This window comes from Oryzias latipes, chromosome 7, assembly GCF_002234675.1.
Source record: "Oryzias latipes chromosome 7, ASM223467v1".
NCBI classification, from domain to species: Eukaryota; Metazoa; Chordata; class Actinopteri; order Beloniformes; family Adrianichthyidae; genus Oryzias; species Oryzias latipes.
In genome coordinates this window covers 18253128-18277454 of record NC_019865.2, presented here as the reverse complement: position 1 = coordinate 18277454, position 24327 = coordinate 18253128, and the positions used below count along the sequence as shown (strand labels likewise).

General features: G+C 40.5%; 1 protein-coding gene across 1 annotated transcript in view; it reads left to right on the top strand.

The window, feature by feature from the left end:
* The window catches only part of LOC101175079 (cadherin-4), a 334935-nt gene extending 310862 nt beyond the window's left edge, over positions 1-24073 (top strand). Inside the window, exons 12-17 of the mRNA XM_023957138.1 lie at positions 7178-7320; positions 17594-17833; positions 18639-18875; positions 19400-19539; positions 19619-19783; positions 22151-24073. Of these exons, the coding sequence (XP_023812906.1) occupies positions 7178-7320; positions 17594-17833; positions 18639-18875; positions 19400-19539; positions 19619-19783; positions 22151-22357 (1132 nt within the window). The 3' untranslated portion in view covers positions 22358-24073. The remainder of the gene's footprint in view (positions 1-7177; positions 7321-17593; positions 17834-18638; positions 18876-19399; positions 19540-19618; positions 19784-22150) is intronic.
* Positions 24074-24327: the final 254 nt, after the last annotated feature.

Here is a 24327-nt window from a genome sequence, read left to right as displayed (position 1 = left end):
CTTATGGCGCATTCTTTTATGCTGAGAAAGAACAAAAAATGTACTTGCACAACTTTCTTTGTTCCACTTAGTTTATTACATCTGCATCAAGAACTGTTTATGAGATTTAATTAAAGTGTTTCTGGAGTAGAGCACTTTGCTTTGTTAGCAAAGCTGTGTGTTGTGGTTATATATTCTGAATGCACAAGGTCCACTTTTATTACAGCAGCACATATCTGGGAAAGAATTAGTGCCCATAGCATTTTATAGCCAGTTTATGGAAAAAATGTCCAAGCTCCAGTAGCTTTTTCTTTTTTTTTACTGCCTCTCTTATTGTTCTCAGTCCTGCATTCTAACAGTGTGATTTAACTAACTAACAATATTCACTTCTGAGATTGTATCTTTGGCTCGAGCGGGGTGACAGATTCGGTTTTATTCAATAAAAAAGCCACCAGGAAGGAAATTGAAAGATTGCAGTGCAGTACAAACTATTCTTTTCATTCTCAAAATGTTGGTTAAAAAAGAAATTAGCTTAAAAGAGCCACAAACAAAGAGTATAAACAGTGTAAAACACAAAAAAGTAAGCTTTGTGTTAAATAAAAAAAAAGTGGATTATAAAATACCATTATATAATTGTGTTCCTGTCTTTGATAAGGCAGACTGGATGAAGCCTTTTACCAAAGGTACCCCACCTCTTGAAAATTACATGGTGCAGTGGGTGGGCAGCTTCCTTCATAATGTTGTCTGCCTTATATAACGCCGCAACATTCATCTTTGTACAATCAACTCCAGGGGTTTCAAAGTCATCTCCAGCACACAACGGGTCTTCTTTTATCTCCTTCATGTTTCTTTGTGTTGCTGACCCTGATGAAGACTGCCGAGGAAAGCACTCCACACACTTATGAAAGATCTGCATCGTTCTGCCGCAGCCTTCAAAAGACATAAACAGCTTTAAAACTGCATGTACTGTCCATTTTCTATTCTAGTCCATGTCAATATGAACGCCAGGGTAGTGTGTGTCCTGTTCGTCCAACAACAGAAGGGTCCGAATATTTATGATGATGATGAGATTGAAATATTCAGGAAGTCTGAGCTGTACAGAATAATACTAACAATAAACAGAGACACAGAGCACAATTCTCTAAGGTGGTCCTTCAGCAGACCACCTTCTCAGACACAACCCTTTAGACTCTCAAATTAAGGCCCATCTGTGAGGTAGTTCAAACACCTGCACACATTCTGGACCTTCTCACAGAACAGCAGGCGGGATTATGCCAAACACATATGACAACTCAAAGAGAATGATGCTTTTGGCATTTTGCCCTGATGACTGTGGACTTTTGAAAGAACTTGTATCATCGTCTGCTCAGTTAGTGAAAGACCCACTCCAATGAAATTGTTTTTTTTTTGCTATGCTAACGTTAGCTTGGGGTTGTGAGGTGCTATAAACTAGTAGGAGAGAGTGGAACAAAAGGGCAACAAATGGGAAACTAACGGAGCTAACTTACGGGTCAACAGTGTCGCCCACAACCCAGAGGCGAATTTGTATTGAGCTCCTTCTGCTCTGCAGAAATATGTCTTAAAAATGACACAGGCCTTTTGATTTTTGCTAAAATCGACATTCATGATTAAAAGACCACTGGGAGGAATTTTGTTGGAGTGGGACATTAGAAGGAAGTTAAATTTAACGTAAAAATCTTAAATTTTTCCTTTTGATCGAAGTCCGCTGGTACTGGAATGCACATTTTTATTGCACTGAAACCCCTTTTTCAACTCACCCTTTACAGTCATAGTCAGTAATTGACTGTTTTCAGGTAAATGTTATTTTTGATAGGGATACATGTTGTTCCTAATAAATCCCTGGTAATGGAGAGCTTATGGTTAACAGTTGTGTCTAATATGTTTAATAAATGGTCTGAATGTTTTCAGATATGTTTTCAAAGTTTTAAAGTGATACTTGTTCCTATGAGATCCCTTGATGTATGTTGAAAATGTAAAATATAATGTGGTTTTTCCAGTAAAAGATAAGTTGTGCATTTCTAATAAGAAAAAACAAAAACAAACAAAAAATCTTAACATTGTCTTACTGTGTAGACACTTAAATGTCAGTATCTGCAAATATCGGCGATCGCTCACAGTTGCAGGGGAAATATTGGTTATTGGTATTGGCCTGAAAACATTATATCGGCCCATCCCTAGTCGAAACACAGAAATCATGCAAATAACTCCTTATGTCACTAAGACTGACAACATTTGGACTTTCAGCCTTATTAGTGCAAATAATGTTGGAGATGATAATGGAAATTCTTTTACTTCTATAAATACATTTCAAAGTATCAAGATGCAACAGTTTTAGGTACAAGGAGAGCTTAAAGTCTGTTTACCACTCTTCTAAGCTGAAACTCCTGAAAAACATATATTTAGGTCATTGGCTCGCTCAAGGCTTCCTTCAGTCAGAGGTTCCTTGTAGTTAAGCACTTTAATTTACTCCACCCAATTTAAAATTGATGGTGCAGCAGGGAGAAGGAAAAAGTTTTCCAGTATCTCCATGAATCCTTAATGCTGTTGTTTGTGAAAACAGCTAACAGAAGACCATGGCACACATTCTAAAAATGTGGTACATATTCACACTGAAGGCTAAAGGGACATTTATTTTTGGGCTGTTCAAAAAATTTTAGAGCCAATCTTATCAAACCCAGTGACATGATTCTGTCTTTTTTCTAATCCAAGCAGTCACTTGAAAAAGGGGTCCAATGGTGGCTTTTGTATGTCCGTCTCTTTAGAAGCAAACACCAGTCTGTATGTGCTGGTTGCATATGTTGGAATTTTACGTCAATAAATTTAGTCTATGGCAAAACCAGGTATTTAAAATGATTTCATCCAGTTTATTCTTCTTGCTAAAATTAAGTTGCGTTGTATTCCACGATATAACAAATAAAAAATTCAAAATTTCTCCTCTATTTTACACTTTTTGGAAAATGCGCATGTCCTTTATCCGTTAAGACCATGTCTCACAACCACTACGTATAATTTCTGCATATTGCACGGATGAAAATTGGTCATATGTGAACATACTTGGAAAAAGTGAGAATAATTGTGGTCTTGTGGTCGGGCTCTGTACAAATGTACAGAGCCCGTGTCCTGACATAAAAAAAAATATATATATATCTCGTTCCCAAAAATCAATATCTTGTTCGCGCAAAATAATATTCCGTTCCCACAAGATAATATTCCGTTCCCACGAAATACTATTTCGTTCCCTCAAAATAATTAATTTGTATGAACGAAATAATTGTTCACGTCATAAGTCATTCATAAACAAGGATATGCTCTCCAGCCGGCCGCAAAAGCAGCTTTCAGCAATAACTTCCGTGTCTCTGTGACCCACATACGTTCAAGAAAGGAAAAAGAAAAACAAGAATGATCAATTTATTATATGAATATAAGAAAAATATCATAAGATTTAGGATGCCCAAGCTTGCTGTTTCGTCACATTGCATTTCTCCAGACATAGCACATGGCTGCGCCGCAGAACTTTTTAGGTTGCCCGAATGCCGAATCCATCACGTTTTCCACATAATGCATCTCGAACAATCACTGTGTCCCCATAACTCTAGTGTAACAAGTAGACAAATGATTGGCTGCTCGTGATGCATGATGGGATACGTAGCATGTAGCCTACTAGCCTTTGGATGTAAAGTGTCTGCTTAGGAGTATGATGCTTTTGTAGAGCGTATTAAAATAAATAAATTTGATCTCAAAAGATGTTCCGTGTCTTTAATGCACTGTAATGAGACACACACAGACAGAAATGTGAAGGTATCTGCTGTAAATCCAACTATTGCTCACATCCGTGTTTCTGAAGCTAGGAGCTATGTCCGGTAAGCGAAGCAGCAATCCATGTTTATGAATGACTTATGACGAAAATAATTACTTCGTTCGCACAAATTAATTAATGCTTGGGAACGGTATATTATTTTGTGGGAACAAGATACTATTTTGTTCTCAACTTAATTATTTCGAGGGAACGAAATAGTATTTCATGGGAACAGAATATTATCTTGTGAGATACAGAATATTATTTTGTGCGAACAAGATATTAATTTTTGGGAACAAGATATTAATTTGTGGGAACGATATATATATATGATATCTCGTTCCCACAAATTATATATATATATATATATATATATATATATATATATATATATATATATATATATATATATATATATATATATATCTGCGTGAAGATATATATATAGAGAGAGAGCTCTCTGCAAAAACCCTTATTGTATCAAAATGAAATGTAGTAGAATGGGAAAAAAATTAAAGATACTTGAATTTGCTCACCCATTTCTCATTTTCAAGGTCTAAGAGAAGTGATAGTTAAAACGCTGCTGCCATCTCCCTCATTACACGATGAGGGTCACGTAGTCTATTTAAAAATCCTTTGAAACTAACCTCTGACCAATCGCCACAGAAAAAGCAAGAAGCTTTTATTTCTCTTGTACTTCTCACACACAGACAATTCCAAGGTCTTCAGTGAGACACAGACAGCTTTAGGGTCAGAAAAACAACAGCATGAATTAAGAAGGTAGGGATGTTGAAGGTTTGATTCGCTGCTTTTTTTTTTGGATTGTTTGTTTTCTCCGATGTAATTGTGCTTTGTGTTCAGCTTACGTTCTGTTTTCCGCCAGCCACAGTCACCGCTGTTTCTCTTTTGGTTAATTAGCTTCAGCCAATTAACATTTTTTTTCATTTTCAGGGAGTCCGTTCCACATCCTCTTATCTCCCTTCATTGATGCTGTCTTACTTCATGCTTTATGTCTTGGTCACAACTGCCCTCACGGGTGGATGCGGACTGTCTACGGGTGAAAAAATGGGGCCGCATAAAATGTCAAGATTGCAGACCACACACTGAGCCCATGGAGCAAAAACATTCATGCACATTATCTTCTATGACAATGCTTCAGTTGACAGGTCATAGCCAACACTTAACAGGTGAGGGTGAAGCAGGTGAGATGCAAAGACATCGTACAGATTTTCCCTTGTTTTTAAATCCCCGGAACACTGAGCCAGGGGCCCGTTAGAGCTATCCAAGTGATAAGTATCCACTCCCTGCGTACAAACTGACTGTTGAATATTAGAAAATTATGCAATCAGAGCACCTATACACCCCGTGCGTGCAGCATTTGCGCAGGGTCAGTAAGGAGCCAGAGTGTGCAACTCACTTATGACTAGAGTTTGCCATAAGGACACCGTATGACAGCATCACCCATACAACATAAGCACGTGTAACTTCCATTAACTTTGCAAATACTGACCATTGTCCTGACGTGACAATGGTTCATTTTATTTTCATGACGTCACTAAAGGTGACCATACAAACCTCAAGGGGAACTGCGAGACACACTTTTTAAGATGCATCTGCACTTGTTTAAAATCTTCCACGGGCCCAGACAATCCAAAAACCCACAGCACCTTTATGGGTCAATCTCCATGTATGTGACTAAAGCAATAGCTTTTGATATGTTTAATATTTATTTTTAATCATTTCATGTGGATCACTTTATCTGAAAAACAAGTAAAAGTTGTAACATTATCATAATTTGAATCTTAATTTGTGTTTAAAAATGTGTTTTCTTTGTTAGTAGACATGTTTCACAGCTACCCCATTTTTAGGATATTTGGATTTTAATTACAGAATTCTGCACATGCATGCACATTAGTCACAAAAATCACACCGTAGTAGTAAAAAAGGAGGTTTATTCACAGTGCAGATACTGTGTAGACATATCTCTTTAATATTTAAATCCCTATGACTCCTAATTTCTAAAAGCAGGACAAAACTAATTCATGGGCAGTTGAATACAAAATAGAAGGTATCAGTCAGTCTTAATTGGAATGTTCATATCAGATCATGCAGTGGTGCAAGTTTTTTCCTGAATTTCTCCTCTGCTCATTCACCCACTCCTAATCATTTTTCTCAGGTTTTTATCCCAGCCTCCCACTGCTCACTGAATGCCTGTTGTCCTTGTGGTGATTACACAGGCAGCCAATAAGCAGCTGTGGGCCAGGCGAACTTTTGTGAAACAGTCTAGACTGTAAAAATGTCATTGCTGTGATCCTTTTCCCTGCACAGCACTGTGCCTGTGATCACACACACTGCCTACTGGGAAAATCCCATTTCACTGCAGGAGAAAGATTATATTTTCTGGCCACCCACTCCTTGTTGCCACCCATCCTTCGAAAGCTTGAATTTTTTTCCTACGTATGTTGAACTGGAGATATTTTTGTTAAAAAACAAACAAACAAGTAGATATAGAAGCTACAATAAGAATGAAGCTTTTCAATTGGGTTTAAAAAAAGGTGCAGAATGGAGAAACCTCATTGTGTGAAGCCAAAGTGGCACATGTACAGAAAGGATGTTTAACATGTGGTAGAAAGACTAAAGCCAAGACAGGTGACAGCTGATGGCCTTTGGATACCGGAACATTGCTTGAGAAGATTCAAGGGATACAAAAATGTAGGAATATCAAGCAAGGCGAGATGAGCTGATGTGCATGGGTGAATAGAGATCAGATAATGGTTTGTTGCTATCAGCGAATGAGCTGAAAGCAACAAAATCCAGTAAAGCAGGAACAGTAAGATCAGAATGAGATTGGGTTTGAATACTGCAGATGATCCCTCCTTCCTTTTTTGTTTTGGCCCGTTATTAAAGGGGCAAGTCACTGCCCCTGCAGCATCCATTTCCATGTTTGATAATCGGCAGGAAGATCCTATCAAGGTTCCGTCACGCTCCGCACTGCTCCTCCACGCGCACCTACAACGGCAGCACTGCAAACCACACTTAAGCTGTACATGCCTTCCAGAGCTTTAAGTTAACACCTTCTAAGGAAAAAACAAAGGGCTAGGCAACACACAGGCAGTTGCATCAGTGCTTAACTAAGGAGGTAATTGACTCCATTGCACGGTACAAAGAAGTGAAAAATGAGGTAAAATTGAGTGAAAGCTTCGAGCTCCAGGAAAGAAACCAGTGAAGAATTAAACTGTGTGAAGGTCAGGCTGCTTCATGTCTGTGAGTGACTGTATTTGGAAGCAATCCACAAAGATCAGAGAAAATATATGATCACATAAAGATGTGGAAACATCAACACTAACTTCCCTTTTGGTCTTTCCTTTTTTTTGTCTTCAGATATTTAAAACTTAGCGACCCCGCAGACTGGCTGTCCATCAACGGAACCAATGGTCAAATCATAACAACTGCAATTCTTGACCGGGAGTCCATCTACGTGAAAAACAATATATACGAGGCCACATTCTTGGCCATTGACAATGGTAAGAAAATTTGACTTTTTTAGTTGTTTTATTTATTGTAGTTTTGCAATTAAAGACCCACTCTGATGAAAATTATGTTTTCACCATGTTTTTTTGGCATTTTTCTGACGATGTAGGACATGTATAAGGAAAATTAAGATCATAATTGCATTTCTGAGTATTTCATTAATTCAATCATCTTCTAAGCCGTTGTGTGCCTTTCGGGGTCACAGGGCTGCCGGAGCCTATCCCGGCCACACGTCCACATCCTGGACATGCTGCCAGTCTGTCCCAGGGCTCTAAGTATTTCTTTATTCAAGCTGTTGTGAATCAGGAGCAAAAACATTCTGTGTGGAAAAAGATTATAGTTGTGATTTAGAAACTACAGAGGGCGGGGCACAAGCCTTCTGCTCTGCCCCATTTTGTTGCATGCACTAGATCCATGTACATTGTATTATATTATAGTTTATATTCGCGTTTCGTTTTTCTGAAATGCAATGATTGCAACTTGAACTTTATAATTGCCCACTTTTTTGTATTCTTTATACAAATATATAAAAGAACCTTTAAGCTACATGTATGGAAGACATTCTTAGCTATTGTTGCTTATCTGAGATGCCGATGGTATAATAAAAAAATTAAGTCAAGGCGATGTTCATTAATGAAATATGTCTAATTTTTTTGCAATTCGTTTCCTTATTTCTACTGTAAAATGGACATTGCCTACTCTCTTGATTTTCGGTGAGTCTTTGTCCGGTTAGAATTGTATTTGCGTTCTCTTAGTTGCAGTAAAATTCACTTTAACCCTTGTGCTATCCTATGACTCCACCCTTACATTGACGTGTAAACCCTTCCATGATAAAGGTGGACAGATTTCATGTAATCCATGGACACCAGTGAAGATCACAAATCATTGAAGAAAAAAGGATCAGAGCACTGTCTAGTGCAGGGGTCGGCAACCTTTTTTACTCAAAGAGCCATTTGGGACCGCCCCTAATAAAAAAGAATGCACTCGGAGCCACAACCCGTTTTGACATCATTATATATATTATGCATGTATATATTATTCAAAGGTGCTCATTACGTCGATCGCGATCTACCGGTCGACCTTCAATGACACGAGTGTAGATCGCGGGCCAGAAAAGATTTAAAAAAAAAGTACTTCTTTAAAATCCACCAGCCAATCAAAATCCTCACTGAGAAGTAAGGGACTTGATTGACATGTAGATTGGCCAATCGGACATCGTCTGAAGCATACGTCGCAGCAAATGCACATTATGTTCTTTAAAGGATGATACCGCGGCCGCGTGTGGGAGGAGCTACTAGTTCTGGTCTGATCGCTGCATGGAGCGATGTGTTTATCAATGCATGGTAGATACTGAGAATGTGGAGAGATCAGGTTTATTATTTTGAAGAGTTCTACTTGGTAATCATGTTTCCATGTTTGAGTTTATAAAATCATCCCAGGGAAGGTCTCTGCTTCAACTCCCGCAGGGAAAGCTGCGTCTGAATCTGACGCCCGTGTTTCCATCTCTCTGACAGAGTTTGAAGCCAAAGCCCCTCCCCCGCCTCTTTACCTGCTTTTCCTCTCTACCTGTTCACCTGTTCACATCCTCTGCAGCTGAGAGTTGTTTCCCCCGCGCTCCTCAGTGTGTCCGACACAGAGAGCGCAAAATACGGTAGTCGGGGCGCTCCACAAGGATGAAAGAGCCGGACGCAGGTTATAGCGGGTTAAGCAAATGAATGGAAGAAGGCGCTCCGCTGAAGAAATATTCAATATTGTACACATTTTATTATTAGTCTGAACTATCTTTTATTTAGAAATTTTTTTCATTTTATCAGTCCAGTACGGGAAAAAAACATAATCAAAACTTGTGTTGGGCGGTTTTTGGCTGGGTCTGGCGGTTTTCAGATGACTTTTGGGCTGGAAAACTGTGACTCTATCTGGCAACACTGGCGCGAACTCTCAGTCTGTCATCAGCGAGTTGGTCTCTGCCCCGCGGTACGTCAAGTTCCCGGCAGAAGATCGGAGTGTTTATTGAAGCCGCCTGCTATCAGCTCTGCAGGTCTCGCCCGATAAATACGAGCTCATTACAGAGCTGTTTTTTACGTGGCTCGCGCTTCATACGCAGCCATCAGCGCCTTTGAAATGCCATGAAAATTGAACAAACTAAAATAAAATTTAATTATTATAAAATACTCATTATTTTCCAAAGTCACAGGGAGCCACAACAGAAGGATGAAAGAGCCACATGTGGCTCCGAAACGATGGGTTGCCGACCCCTGGTCTAGTGGGTCTAGATGACCCAACTCCCAACATTAAAGTGCCTAGGATTGCACAAGGGTTAAATGAACTCAGACCCTCGTTTTCAGGGAGTTTATTAGTGTGATAGCAGCAGAGTTCAGGTGAGCTTTCACATCTTCCAAAGGAACTATCTATCTCTTACGGAACAAACAAGCCAAAATGACTGAGACCTGGTTTTCTTTGGATATGAATCAGAGTGAAACTACATTACCTCACTGTATGATAGAGTATCATTTATATCAGCTGAAAGAAGACGGTGTATGTGAAGGATTTAAACGTGAACTAAAATCACCAATTTCACAGCTTTTCTGTGGCTAAATCCATGATTTACACAAATGGCCGCAGTGTCGATCCTGTCTCCACTTCCTGCGTCGTCCTTGATCCCACACTGACTGCTCCTATCCGTTCTTGCAATTTGTTCTGCCTCAAAAGTTGAAACTCAAGCTTAACCAAGCACAAACTCAATCACAGCAAACAAATAAGCTCCATTTTTCCTCAAGTGGAACTGAGTGCTTTCTTTTTTTCCCCCAAAGTAAAAGGGAAATACTTTTTTTTTCTTTCCACCAAATTGCCTTATCAGTGACATGCAGCGTGTTGGTGTGTTTACTTGAAGTTGAGCCCTTCTTGAGACTTTGTGGAATTTACAAGTGTTTGCATCTGTGAATCCTCTCATGTTGAGCATTTTCCTGTGAGCATGTGTGAGTGAGACTTTGCAGCCATTTGCAATGATTGACATTGTCAACATACAACCTACAGTATGGATGGGAAGTTTGAGCTCTTGTGTTTTTCCTCTTGACTTTGGAAATAAATTCTTACCTAACTTTTTTGGTCCGACTGTTTGCATTTTTCCCGCCCTTATACTAGGTTCACACTGGGCTTGGAAACGTGCGATTGAGCCACCACTTCCAATGAAAAGTCTATATAAATATTCGTATATGCGCATTTCGGGCTTCAAAACTCTCACATTCACAAGTTTTGAAGTGCATTTGTAGTTATACAAACACGACGCTAAGCAATTGAACCTGCGCTGATTTGGTAGTGATGTACGCGTGGAGAAATAAATAATTGTGGTTTGCGTCCGACTGGAAATGTACGACACGTCTTTTATATATCGGAATAGAGATAAGAGATCTGCACCTCTTTAACTTTTCGAATCAAGACTCTTACAACTGCAGGAATATCTACTAGTTTCAGAGAGTGACGGACCTGTCTAAACACTGTATGCTAAAAGCACGTTCAAAAACCCGTGTTCTTGCACACATGCCTGTTGTGTACGTAACTTGACACTGGACAAGTGTGTTTTGTTCAGACAGTCGCAGTGCTCCTAGGCTCAGGAGCAGCTCTTTAGGGTGTCTGGATTTGTGTGTTTCCATCACTCTGACTGACTTCAGAAACATTGTGTGGGCGTTTCTAAAGTGCCAGCCGTCATGAGAAGGATTATGGTAAGAAGTACTTTGAGACAGTGAGGATAGTAGGGAAGGATATAAAGAGCCACTAACAGCAATATTCAGAAGCATACTTTTGATGTTTCCCACCCACCCCTCACTGTCTTCCATGCACACACACAACAAACACACACACAGGCGTCTGCACCTCAACAACAATCAAACCCATTTGGCACTTTTCTCTTTCAAAGCAATCATGCTATTGTCTATTTTGTGCGTGCGGTCTTCAAACAGCATATGGAAGGCTGCTTGGGTATTTCACCGTTCCTTACATCTCACATCCACCATCAAGAAGTAATACAAATCCTTTTGAGGAATTTACACAAACATAATTATTTATTTAGCTGGTTAAAGCCCACATAATTCTCCTATCAGCCGTGGCAAGCTGCTTCCACATGTCCCCAATACATGGCTGGGATTAACAGACCAATAGAACAGGAGAGAGAAATGTGTGTGATACACACACGATGAACCTGTTTGAATGTGAACCACAAGTGTTTGTGGTTCTTCATGTATATTTTCCTCAAATGCTGTCGTCATGAAAGCGAACAATCGCAAGTTTTCACAATGAAGCTTTTGAAACATGATTCATCAGACAGAAACTCATGGAAAACACTTCAGATGGAAGGCTGTTGTTTTACCAAGTATGTGACCTTAACTTACTTATTGGGTCTACTTCTTTGTTTTCGTTTAGACAACTAGTCATATAGAAGTTTAATCAAATAGAGAAAGCAGCAAGCTGGGACCCCGTTTTAAGTGGACAGATAAATTATTAAATCTTTAGACAAAAAGCAAATCTCTGGTAAAGAAGAAAAGACTGTGAAATCTCACATAAAAGACAGACAGCCCTTTGAAAAAGTGGAGTTAATGTAACCAAGCCAGAGAAAATGGAAACTTTATAACTCATATTTTTCCTACTTCAGCTTTTGGAAATTTCTTTACACTTTTTTTTTTCTTTGTCAGATTCAAAGATGTATCATCTTTTTATCACACTTAATAGCCAAACGTATAAGGGTTGAATCTTTTTCTAAAAGACTGTTGAACATGTCGGACTAAATTATAGATGCAATGCTTTCCCAATATTCAGTTCAAACCCCGATTTTTGAGTCATAGTTTTGTTTTGGTTCAATTTGTGTGTTACAAAATACCAACAAAAAAGTTTTAAAAAATCACATTATTTCATTTGCTAATATCCAAGTAGGAATAAATAAAACTTTAAGTTATCTTATATTTAGGCTGGTGTAATGTAATAAAACAACAGATAATAAATCCTTCTTAAACTGAAGACAAAACGTGTTTGACACTTGAAGTAAAAAAACGAGTATGCAGTAAAGATGGAACAAGACACTGTCCCCACAATTCACTTCAATGGTGTTACATATGGTTCGGTTTTAAACTGAATTTCATTCCAATTTTAAATTGTTGTTTTTGGGGGTAAAATACAGATAGATAATAATAAAGACAGAACACATTTCTTTTTATTAGTTAAATGTCCGGCCAAAATATGTCATTAAATAATATAAAATATTTACCAAATACCTTTGTGATAATGCGAAAGGAACCTGGGTTTATTTTATTTATGTTTTATTTTTTTTCTGTTAGAATTTTTGATTTGTGATTCAGAACTTAAGAATAATTCAGTTAAAAACATTGATCAAGTTTTTCAAATAATGCACAAAGACATTGAATGCACCGTTTTCTTTTTGTTGTCTCCTGCTTTGTTTTGTTGGTTTGAAATGGAATTTTATCATGTTTTTCACTTCTTTACTGCAAATCCGCTCTTTGCGGAGAATTCTTTTTGTTTTTTGTTTTTTTATTAAATGAATTACACGTCTTACAATCTTGAAACAACATTCATTCATTTTCAAGTCCTGTTTTTGTCCCTTTTGGGGTCACAGGGCTGCTGGAGCTTATCCTGGCCACTCATGGGCAAAAGCAGGACACATCCTGGACAGGTCTCCAATCTGTCACTTGTGCTGCTTTAACCTCTAGAAGACTCATCAAGATCGCTGCAGGATTTGATGTTGATTTAAACTGTTCCACTTAAATGCAGTACATTTTAAAATTATGTTAAACCAAATTGCTCAGATTTTTAATACTTTTAAAAAACCTAAATTGAGGGATAACGGTAATTACTTTGGCATTTAAAAAGTTTTCTTAAAACAGCTTGAAACAGTAACAGTTATAGTCCCCAGTACAAAAAAAGTTTTTGTGAACAATGTCAGCTTAAAATGATGCCAAAGCAAACTGCTTTTTAATTTGATTTTAACAAAAATATTCAGAATTGTCAAAAACTTTTATTAACACTAAAATGGTTAAATCCTTAACTGTTTAAGTTGCCAGTTAACTGTTGTTTTTTCTCGCGATACATGGGGGGGATTCTGGCCCCATTGCGGCCAGGTCCTCTTGGATAGACGTGCAGACTGTGTCACCTTAGCCCGTCCCTAAAGTATTTTTCACATATCTTGTGGCAAGGTTCTTGCTCTGTTGCCATAACTAATTGGTAGATCTGTAAACTTTGCATTAATCTTTCTAAATGAAATTGCCCGTATCTGATTCTAGAGATCTCCCCGGTGAACCGCCACCTTAACGTGGTGGGGGAGTTTGAGAGCTCGAGTGATCCCAGGAGCTAAGCTGTCCGGGGCTTAAGCCCTTGGTAGGGTCTCCCTCATGGCAGACAGGTCGTGGGTGACGAGTCAGACAAAGAGCAGTTCAGAACCCCCTGATGAAAGGAAAGAACAAGGACGTCACCTGGATTGGCGTCACCGGGGCCCCACTCTGGAGCCAGGCCTGGGGTTGGGGCTCACAGGCGAGCGCCTGGTGACCGGGGCTCTTCCCACGGGCCCCGGTCGAGCCCAGCCCGAAGGCGCGACGTGGGACCACTCTCCTATGGGCCCACCACCCGTACCTCAAAAGGGGCCGGTGCAATGTGGTTTGGGTGGCAGTCAAGGGCGGGTGGCTCGGCGGCCCAAACCCCGGTCATGAAACTTGGCTTTCGTTAGGTAGTTTGCCATCTCTCGGTAGGTGGAGTGTCCTTGCCCCATGTGGAGGAATTTGAATAGCTTGGGGTCTTGTTCACGAGCGAGGGAAGACCGGAGTGTGAGATTGACAGGCGGATCGTCCGTAGTTATGCGGTCGCTGTATCGGTCCGTTGTGGTAAAGAGAAAGCTGAGCCAAAAAGCGAAGCTCTCAATTTAACGGTCGATCTTCGTTCCAACACTCACCTATGGTGACCAAAAGAACGAGGTCCCGAACACAAGCGGCTGAAATGAGCTTCTTCCGCAGGGTGGCTGGGCGCTCCCTTAGAGATAGGGTGAGAAGCTTGGTAACCCGCGGATAGCTTGGAGTAGAACCATTTCTCCTCCACATCGAAAGGAGCCAGTTGAGCTGGCTCGGGGATCTAGTCCGGATGCCTCCTGGACACCTCCCTGGAGAGGTGTTCTGGGCATGTCCCACTGGGTGGAGGCCCCGGGGAAGACCCAGGACACGATGGAGAGACTATGTCTCTCGGCTGGCCTGGGAACGCCTCGGGGTCCCCCCAGAGGAGCTGGAGGAAGTGGCTGGGGCATGGGAAGTCTGGGCATCTCTGCTTAGACTGCTGATCCGGTCCCGGAAAAGCGGAGGAAGATGGATGGATGATTCTAGAGACAGACCCTGGGGTTGCTACAGTTCATGCAATGGCAGCAGCTCAGGCATGACAGGGAAATGATTTGTAATTGGAGGCGGCAATGGGTCATCCCCCGGCACACACTCAATAAACACCCCAGAGCCCTATCCTACCATAAGCTCTATTCTTTTAGACTTTGCTTTGCTCCATCTTTCCGCTGCAGATAATCATTCATGCGTAGGGTCCTCAGATCAGCCATCTAGCTTCCTCATTTTGTTAAAAGCATCTACTCTTTACTCACATCTCTATAAGTGCTGTTGCTGAAAGTCTGTCACCATGTTCAATCAATGCAGCCACTCAAGAACTGTGTCAGCAGATGAGGTGCGAGTGTGTCTGTGCGCAGCCATGCATGGTATGAGTGAGAACCTGACAGAATTGTTGCTGAAACTGTAGCGTCTTGGGCAAACATCAAGGATCACCAGAGAAAACGCCTTCAGTTGCCTCAGCAGAGGTTTCTAAATGTGGTCTTAGGTCAAATATGAAGCCGGTTATCCAGAGTTTCTAAGAATAACCAATGATCATTGTCTCATGTTGTTTTTAAAAGGTTGAACAGATGCAATGCTGAAATCTCTTTGCCTTTTTTTGGTTTTTACGTTAACTTTCCAGCGAATTGCTGTAATTCATGTCTGTATTTGGCTTTACAGCAGATGCCCGCCTTAAACCCAACCCTCTGCATTTACCTGGACATGGAAATTCTGCTCCCACTTGGTTGGCTTGTGGTTGGTGCCAGGTGGTCTACTCCTTTGATTATGATGTTTGCAGATGACACTGTGATCTGTAGTGAGAGCAGGGAGCAGGTACATCTTGACAAGTGGAGGTATCATCTGGAACGGAGATGAAGCAATGTTGGCCGCAGCAAAACAGAGTATCTGTCTGTAAATGAGAGAGACTCCAGTGGAATGGTGAGGTTTTAGGGAGCAGAAGTGAAGCAACTTTAAGTACTTTGGGTCAACAGTTCAGAGCAAAACAGAGTGTAGAAAAGAAATGAAGAGGGGTGTGCAAGAAAGTCGAATGAAAGTTTTTAGCTGTGACAGTTGAGTGTCAGCAAGATTAAAAGGAAAGGTGTAGAAGACTGTGGTGAGAGCAGCCATGTTGTTGGTTTAGAGACAGTGGTTCTGAGAAATAAGGCAGGAGGCAGAACTGGTGGTAGCAGAGATGAAAATGTCGAGGTTCTCTTTGGGAGTGGTGAGGAAAGATACAGAGGGACACACAGACTTTTGGAAATAAAGACAATTGAAATGATTTGGACTGATGAGGAAAACTGATTATGTTGATGAAATGAGGTTGGAGCTACCAAGAAGGAAGCCGAAAGGAAGACCAAATAGGAGATTTATGGATGTAGTGGAGGGCATGAGGGTGTATGGTGTAACGGAGGAGGATAGAGTTAGATGGAGGCAGATGATTTGCTGTGGTGATCTCTAAAGAGCGCAACCAAAAGACAAAGAAAAAGTCCCCAAGTGGTCTCCCATTCAAAGACAGAATAGAATGACCTTGCTTAGCTTCTAAGGTCAGACCAGGCACTGTCATACCTGAAATCTTCCACCTGCTTAGAAGACTGAGGAAATACACAGCATATATCTAGCAGGTCGTTGAAGGATCTCAATGTTGCACTTTAAAATAAATGGTTTCTATCAGGGAGGCAATAAAGATGATCTTTGCCAAAAACGGTTTACAGGTTTTGGTTTCTACGGTGGCCCTGAAGTACAAATCGATTAACAAAAAAGTGAAACAAATGATAATTAAAAAAAAAAAAACGTTGCATTATAGAAAGAAAGCCAAATTTTAGAAACCAAAACACAATAAAAAAGGGACAAAATGAAAATGAAACATTTCAGAAATTGAAAGTATTTTTCAGAAATGAAACGTTACAAAATGAAACACAATAAGAAACCAGAAAAAGTAGCTACTATGAGACATAACTGATTGGATGATGACAGTTGAGTTTTTCTGAATTCGTCTTCAATGTTTGGATACTAATAAAAGCTTTATGATCAATACCGAGCAAATCTAGTATCGCTTCATGCCAAATAGCCTCCAGTTAAAATAAAAGACAACGGTTATTTTCCAATCAGCAATGTCCCATATCATCTACCTTTTCTAGCCTCTTCTTTTGTTTCATTTCTTTACCAATTCATTTTGATCTCGAAATTACGTTTGTTTTCCAAAACGTTTTTTATTCTTTTTTACAGAAACCAGGAAAGGTTGGAACTCTTGTTTGTTTTGCTTTTTAAAATGTCGTTGTGATCTTTAATATGGGTGTTTGTTGATTTGCACTTCAGGGCCACCGTAGTGTTCCTATTTAGGCTGAATTAAACATTCTGTGTGTGGCATTGGAATAGTCTTGTTTAATATTATCGCCTTATTGACCTTTGAAAAAAGAAAATCCAACTAAAACTGAGCCAAACCGCTTTATGTTAGCGATCCTACAGAACTCCCACGCTCAGTTGTGGATAGAGCCAGACAAGGGCCTGTTTTACTGTATTACAGTCATCATTAGTGTACCTTGGCCGTCTCAAGGCGATCAGATGTGCTCTGCCTTCATCCAGATCAACTGTGATTGCTTCCATTTAGCTGTAAGGCCGAATGGCGACCCGAACAACACTGCTGTCACAAGGATTTATATCAAAAGTTTCAATTCTCCTCGAGCTCTGCAGCGCGCCTACTTTACAAGGATTATTGCAAATGAACAGTGCTCATTTCACCTTTTGAAAAAAAAAATCTTTTTTATCCCCTTTTAATATTTTTCACTCTTCTGTCAGCCTTCAGCTCATCTCACTTTCCGTCTCAGTCGTCCCTTCGCCTCCATGTATCTTCTCTTATCATCTGTTCCCTCTGTCATCGATTTTTTTCCTCTTTTTTCTCTCTTTTCGCTCCCAGGCTCTCCTGAAGCCAGCGGCACAGGCACTCTGCAGATCTCTCTGATAGATATTAATGACAACCCCCCAGCACTCGTTCCCAGGGAGTCTCAGATCTGCGAGAGGATGAACAAGAATGTCAACGGTGTCAACATCACCGCCGCAGATGCTGACACAGACCCAAACGCCGGACCTTTTGTCTTTGAGCTGCCCAACTACCCCACCAGCATCCGACGCAACTGGACCATTTCACGGATAAGTGGTGAGGGGGGGTTGGGCTGAAAAGTTTGAATCTGTTCTGCAGCTACTTTCATACATTTTTTTTGTTAAAGGGAGCAAATCCTGCTATTGTTATCACATTTGTATTCGTTAACTTGAAAAGCAAAGTCAAAAATTAGAATCAAATGTTTGTTTTTCTGCTTTCGTTGACTTTCGTCAATTTGCTTTAGGCAGTTGCAACACCAACTTTCCTTTTAAATGAAAACTTTCAGGTATTTTACATATAAACTTAAGTTCCAAGAGGCTAATCCATTACAAATTTACTGAAAAACTGTTCAGTTGTGACTTTTAGACCCAAAAAAACAAAATATTTCCTTTCAGTTTATTTTGTTTAATTTTTCATTCAATTATTTTTCTTACTTTTTAAAATATAAAATATAAGCAATTAGCAATACAATGAACCACAGAATAAGAAGCTTAAATAAGTATATAAGATTTATAAAATTCTAGCTTAGTCAAATAAAACAGCAGAGTTTTAAAGGTCGACTTAAAACACAGTAAAGAAGTCTTTCTGGTAATGAAGGGAGAAAAAATGTTGGAGCTGCGACAGAAAAAGTACGTTCCTCTCTAAGCTTAAACCGTTTTCAGAAGTTTGAAGTCACAGAAAAAAGTAGAACATGCAGATAATAAAGCTTTAAAAATGCTTAAAGTTGGTAATATGTTGGGTGGTGTGTATATTTCAAACACAAAAAATTTAAATTTTCACATCCAACAATATTCTGCAAGAATCTTTTTTTTTCTTTTTAATAAAAAAAAGTGGTTAAACTTTTTCTTTTCCTTGTGCACAGGTGATTATGCGCGTCTGGCTCTGAGATACCAAGTCTATTTAAAGCCAGGAATGTACGAGGTACCCATAGTCGTGTCCGACTCGGGTAACCCCCCCTTGTCTAACCGCTCAGTCATCAAAGTGAAGGTTTGTCCGTGCGATGAACACGGAGACTGCACCACTCTGGGAGCCGTGGTCGCCGCTGGTCTGGGAACCGGAGCCATCATCTCCATCCTCATCTGCATCATCATACTGCTCTGTGAGTGTTTTGTTCTGAATCAACTTCCTACCATTGCCTTCCTATATAAAGATGGAGGTTGTCAATATCTTAAAAAATGTTTGTCTGTGTGACAAAAAACTCAAAAATATCATAAAGTATTTGTAAATCGGCATTATCAAAGAAGGATTTGTTATAACAAAAACCGCTTTGATATTTAGCACCATGCCTCTTCCAGCTGTTGGTACATGTATAGTATCATTGTCACGTGATGACGCTGACATCCTTTGATGTTTTCTGATATTTAGAAAACTACACTCCTACAACACAGAACTAGATATTGAGCATGGTGAACTTAACTTGATAAATAAATCATGTCCACATTTGGGGCCCAACATCGGCTGTGCCTCGCTGCAGTCCCCGGGCGAGGCTGCGGACCTGGCCGCATTAGCGAGTAAAGATGAGGCAGTTGCCTGTGTTTTTTTTTTTTTTTTGTTTGTTTCCTTTTGTTGCTGTTGTAGCACAACGTGCTGCTTTGTGAGACTCACGTGTGCGTCCCCCTGCAGGTATGGTGCTGCTGTTTGTGGTGTGGATCAAGCGCAGAGAGAAGGAAAGGCAGACGAAGCAGCTGCTCATCGACCCCGAAGACGACGTGAGGGACAACATCCTCAAATACGACGAGGAGGGAGGAGGAGAGGAAGATCAGGTAAGGCTGGAGAGATCCAGTCGTTTCACGCACCACTCCTCTTTGCTGAGATGTATTTTCCTGTGTTGGGCGTGGGCAGGACTACGACTTGAGCCAGCTGCAGCAGCCTGACTCCTTAGACCACATCATCAGCAAGCCGCCAGGTGTCCGCCGAGTGGATGAGCGTCCCATCATCCCTGAATCACAGTACCCCATCAGACCTGTCGTGCCCCACCCTGGAGACATCGGGGACTTCATCCACGAGGTAAACGTAGAAAAGGAGCGGCGGTTGCAGACGGAAAGCCTCAGCAGTCACATGAGCTCACCGTTTGCTGGCCCCTCACCTTCACTTCCCGTCTGTCTGACATTTAATGTGATTACAGGGTTTCTGGATGCTCTTTAATATGTTTACTCCTGCATGGAGGTGGCAGTGTTGGCTTTTGCTTTACTAAGCCACTGTCACTTTTTCCTCCAAACAAATACACACACCTCATACCCACGCATGCAACTTTGACATCAGTAAACTGATGCAAGAAAAATGCTGATTGACAGACTTGTGACAACACGTTTACAGTGGAGAGGTGTTGGCAGCTGTTCAGCTTTGATCCATCCAGCCTGGAGTTTCACTTTGACTCACACAAACATACACACACACACACACAGGCACACACACTCACCTGATCTTGCTCCAGCAGCCTGCTTAAACACAAACAGAGAATGTTGAGGTTTTGCTGCACACTGCTTCCACCAGCGCTTTTTAAGTTTGCCACCATCCATCATTCCACTGAAGTCAGAAAGACCTGCTGCTGTTTTTTGATGCTAATTTTCCATCCTTAGAAATTCATGTGTGATTACTATGAATTTAAATAATTTAAAAAAAAAAAAAAAAAAATTCCGGTTACATTCAACTACCACAAACAATCAATAATCATAAATAACGTTGTATCATTGAAATCTTTTTTATCAATTATTCCTTTTTTTTTGTTTTATCCAAACACACAATCCCCCCCCCAACAGAACCAGTCCACCCTAAAAAGCACAAAGTAAAACGTTTTTTGTCCATGTCCATTAATTCATCCAGGTAAAGAAAAAAAAGTGTATTTATGATAAATATGTTTAAAGGTGCTCCGCAAAAAGAGAAATAAAGGAAAATCTTACATCTCACCCAGAACTGGCTTCGACTGTTTGTCAGAAGTGCGTTCAAGACGCCAGCAGGTGAACTCCTGTTTACGCTCCCCTATCTTTAAACTGATCCCCAAAAGCCTCAATTTTCTAGTTCAGTCAGTGAAGGAGGAGAGGATGAAGGGTTTGTTTTTGTTTTTTGTGGGAGGGCACCTAGCTGCACACTAAATGGCGCCTGAAATCCTCGGCCGGAAGCCGATATTTTCGCTAACATGTTTTAATTTTAAATTAAATGCGGTGATTGATTGTTGAGCCTTTGAAGACAGAGGGCAGTGCTAAAATTTTTGATTACTGCTTTTGGATTAAAGTTTGCATTTGAAAAAACATTTTAAAAGCATAAGACTTTCTGAAGACTCACTCCGATCATTATTTGATCTGTTTTAAAGGCGTTTTTAAAGTGCGGTCTGCTATTTATGATGATGCCATTTTTAGCCAAATTCAAAAAAACTGTTTCGTTATCTAGGACATAGTTTCTCCAGTGTGGCAGGAATTCATTTAAAGTTCACCTCTGAGTTGTAGGTGGGGCCGTTGGTGCGGTTCAACCCTGCCCTTCTTCCCCTTCCTGTTGCCGAGAGCTCTCTATTTACACTCTTTCGCGCTAGCTTACAGCCCCTCACACCCACAACCAAACAATAGCGATTAAAGAAAAATGTTGCCCAGCCAGTCTAATCTTAATTTTCTTTATATGTGTTCTCCATCATGGGACAAAGACCACAAAACCATGTTAAAAACACTATTTTCATTGAATTGGCTCTTTAAATAGCCTTCCGGTTATTTTTTTGAATGTTCTAATGTTTAATCGTTACTGGTGCTACTTTTAGCTGTGACTACAAAATAAGACAGCCAAAGTGTGGACAGCAGTAAATAACTAAAACCTGTAAAAGGTTGCAAAGAGCTGTCCTTCCATTGTTTTTTAGGATCATCTCATAATGTGCCTCGGCAGTAAATGTCTTTAGACTTCTGCAGCAATCAAAATGAATTAATAAAAGTGGAGCCGGTCATAATTCATCCCCGCAGTACGTTTGCCGCTGTGTCATCCTCAAATTGAATTACAACGATTGTAAAGTACGGAATAATGGCCCAACTGATGAAACATTGGATGCTTTGATTTATTTTATTTGTTTCTCCCCACTTTCTTTTTTTTATGGAAGACAATTCTCTCAAAATTGCCAAAGGAAAAATGTCAACACTTAGGACATCTCTCTTGTAATTTCTCCATTGAGTCTCTTGCTGGGCCTCCTCTGTTATGAATGTATTTGTGCTCCTCTCCTGTGAGTGTGCGTTGCTATGCCGACATGCCCTCATTGTTCCCCAGCTGTCTCCTCTGACAGGTAGGATTTGCTTCGGTGTACCTGGGTGGATTTTGTTTAACAACTTGTTGCTCTCCGGTCAGCGGCGGACAGCAAACATGTAATTTCACCTGTTTCCTGCTCTGTCTTTTCCTTTGCAGGGTCTGAGGGCAGCAGACAACGACCCCACAGCGCCCCCCTATGACTCCCTGCTGGTGTTTGACTACGAGGGCAGTGGCTCCACAGCTGGCTCCGTCAGCTCCCTCAACTCATCCAGCACGGGGGACCAGGACTATGACTACCTCAACGACTGGGGCCCCCGTTTCAAGAAGCTGGCTGACATGTACGGAGGCGGGGCCGACGATTAAACAAACACGCACCCTCGTCCCGTCAGCTGGCCTGCCATGTTCCTATGACATCCCAAACAGACAATGTTTGCATCGACCGACCAATCAGAACACCCCCCACCACCACCACCACCACCACACATGACCGGTGCAGCCAAATCCGTCCTGCTCTGAGCCTGTCGACATCTCCACTGACGGCTCTCATTCACGGGTTTCTCAGTGTGCATTCTCCATCTTCTGTGCTTTTGTTTCCTTGTAGTCCGCTGTTGGATGTAAACTTAAGTACCTAAAATGTTTGCTTTTCCTTCAGTTACTTCAAAAATGTCTCGTTCTCTGTTGCTTTATTTTTTTTTTCTTTTCAAATCATTTCCTTATTTGCCCCCTCGCTCCCAGCTCTCTTTTGCCACTCCAAAGAAGCTTTGCATCTGAGCAGCTTGATTTGAGGCAAACAAAAGGGGAATAAAGAAGAACACTAACATGAAAGTCCTCCCTGCATGGAGAGGCTTAGATTTTTTTTTTTCTTAACTTCAATTACTTCGAACAGAAGCACTGTTGTTTAAAAAAGTGCCTTCAGTGGTGCGTATCCTAGCAGACTTCCCGCTATCTCAGGATTGGTTGCTTTTTTTTTCTGGGCTTGCATTCCCTCACAGAACCCCTGACCCTTTAAATTCTCCCTTTTGGTTTCTCCAGTCCTGCTGGGCTGTGGTAGCTGTGCGGAATGACAGTGCTGGTTTGATAGGGGCGGTAACATGTAAACAGACGGTACACAGGCCTTTAGTTTATAGACAAATCATCAAGTTTTCATATCTGTGCTTCTAAATTAGACTTGATTGCTGTGATCACAGCTAAACACGAGGCTGTCTGACAGAAGAAATGAATTCTGAGACTTTGTTTTTTGTGGCTTCAGTAGCAGCTGTGTTTGTTTGGAGTTTTGTGTTTGCACCTAAACTTCGAGAAAGACTTGTCACTGAATTGGAAGATTGACAAGTCACACGTGTTCCCTCTGAAGCGTTCATTATGAGTCCTGCGGGGTTTGTGTTACTCCGTTTCCCCTAAAAGATAAAATAAACACTCCAGAATCGTAGGAAACCAAATACCTATAAATTAAGAAAAGGAGGGCTGGTTTCATTGCTTCACTCAGAGTCACATTCTCTTTTTAATTCACTCCTTTGTTGACTCAAGTTTGCTCGACAACAAACTTTCAGTAAATGAGATGTCCTCGGCTCTGCCACAGAGGGGGGAACTGATCGTCAGCCAGGATCCTGGCGCTGCCAGAAAGTTTTTGATTGATCTGAAGGGAAAAGGTTTTTTTTTTTTTTTTTGCATTAAGTTTAAGAGTATTTGAAGGTAAAGTTACAGGAGCAGGGAATCTATGTACAGATCTTTGATGCAAAACATGCAAAAAAAAAAGTTGTAGTTTGTAGGCTTTTTGCTTGACAGGCGTTTTAAAAGAGCGTTTGGTTCAGACTTGCTACAAAGGAGACTTACTTATGATGTCTGTCATGGAGGGAATCTATAGGAACTTTAGTCTGCTTGGTTAAAGAGCTTATCACCAAGGACCAATAGAGGCTCCTGAATGAACAGAAAATCTTATTTTAGACTATATTCACATCAATTGAATTTCAATATGACGATCTAGAGAAGCCCAAGTGCATTCCGTTTTTTTCAGTAGTGATGTGAAAATACAATATCTCCAACAGTGGTTAATGTTAACATGACCAAGTCTTAGAAAAAAAAGGAAAATAAAGTTCATTTTTCATCAAGTAAGTTGTGACTATAAAGGCGGATGTTGTGATTTAAAGTCCCACTCCGATCATCTTTTGAACTATTTTGAAAGGGTTTATAGCAAAGATTACAGCCAAAATCAAGATATCATTTATGCAGAGTGGTAGTAGTTCATCAGAAATTTACTGTTGGGGGCAGGATTGTTGGCGTGGAGCAACCCCACCCCCTCTTCCTCTCTTTGTTACTGAGAGCTTTCTGTTTACACG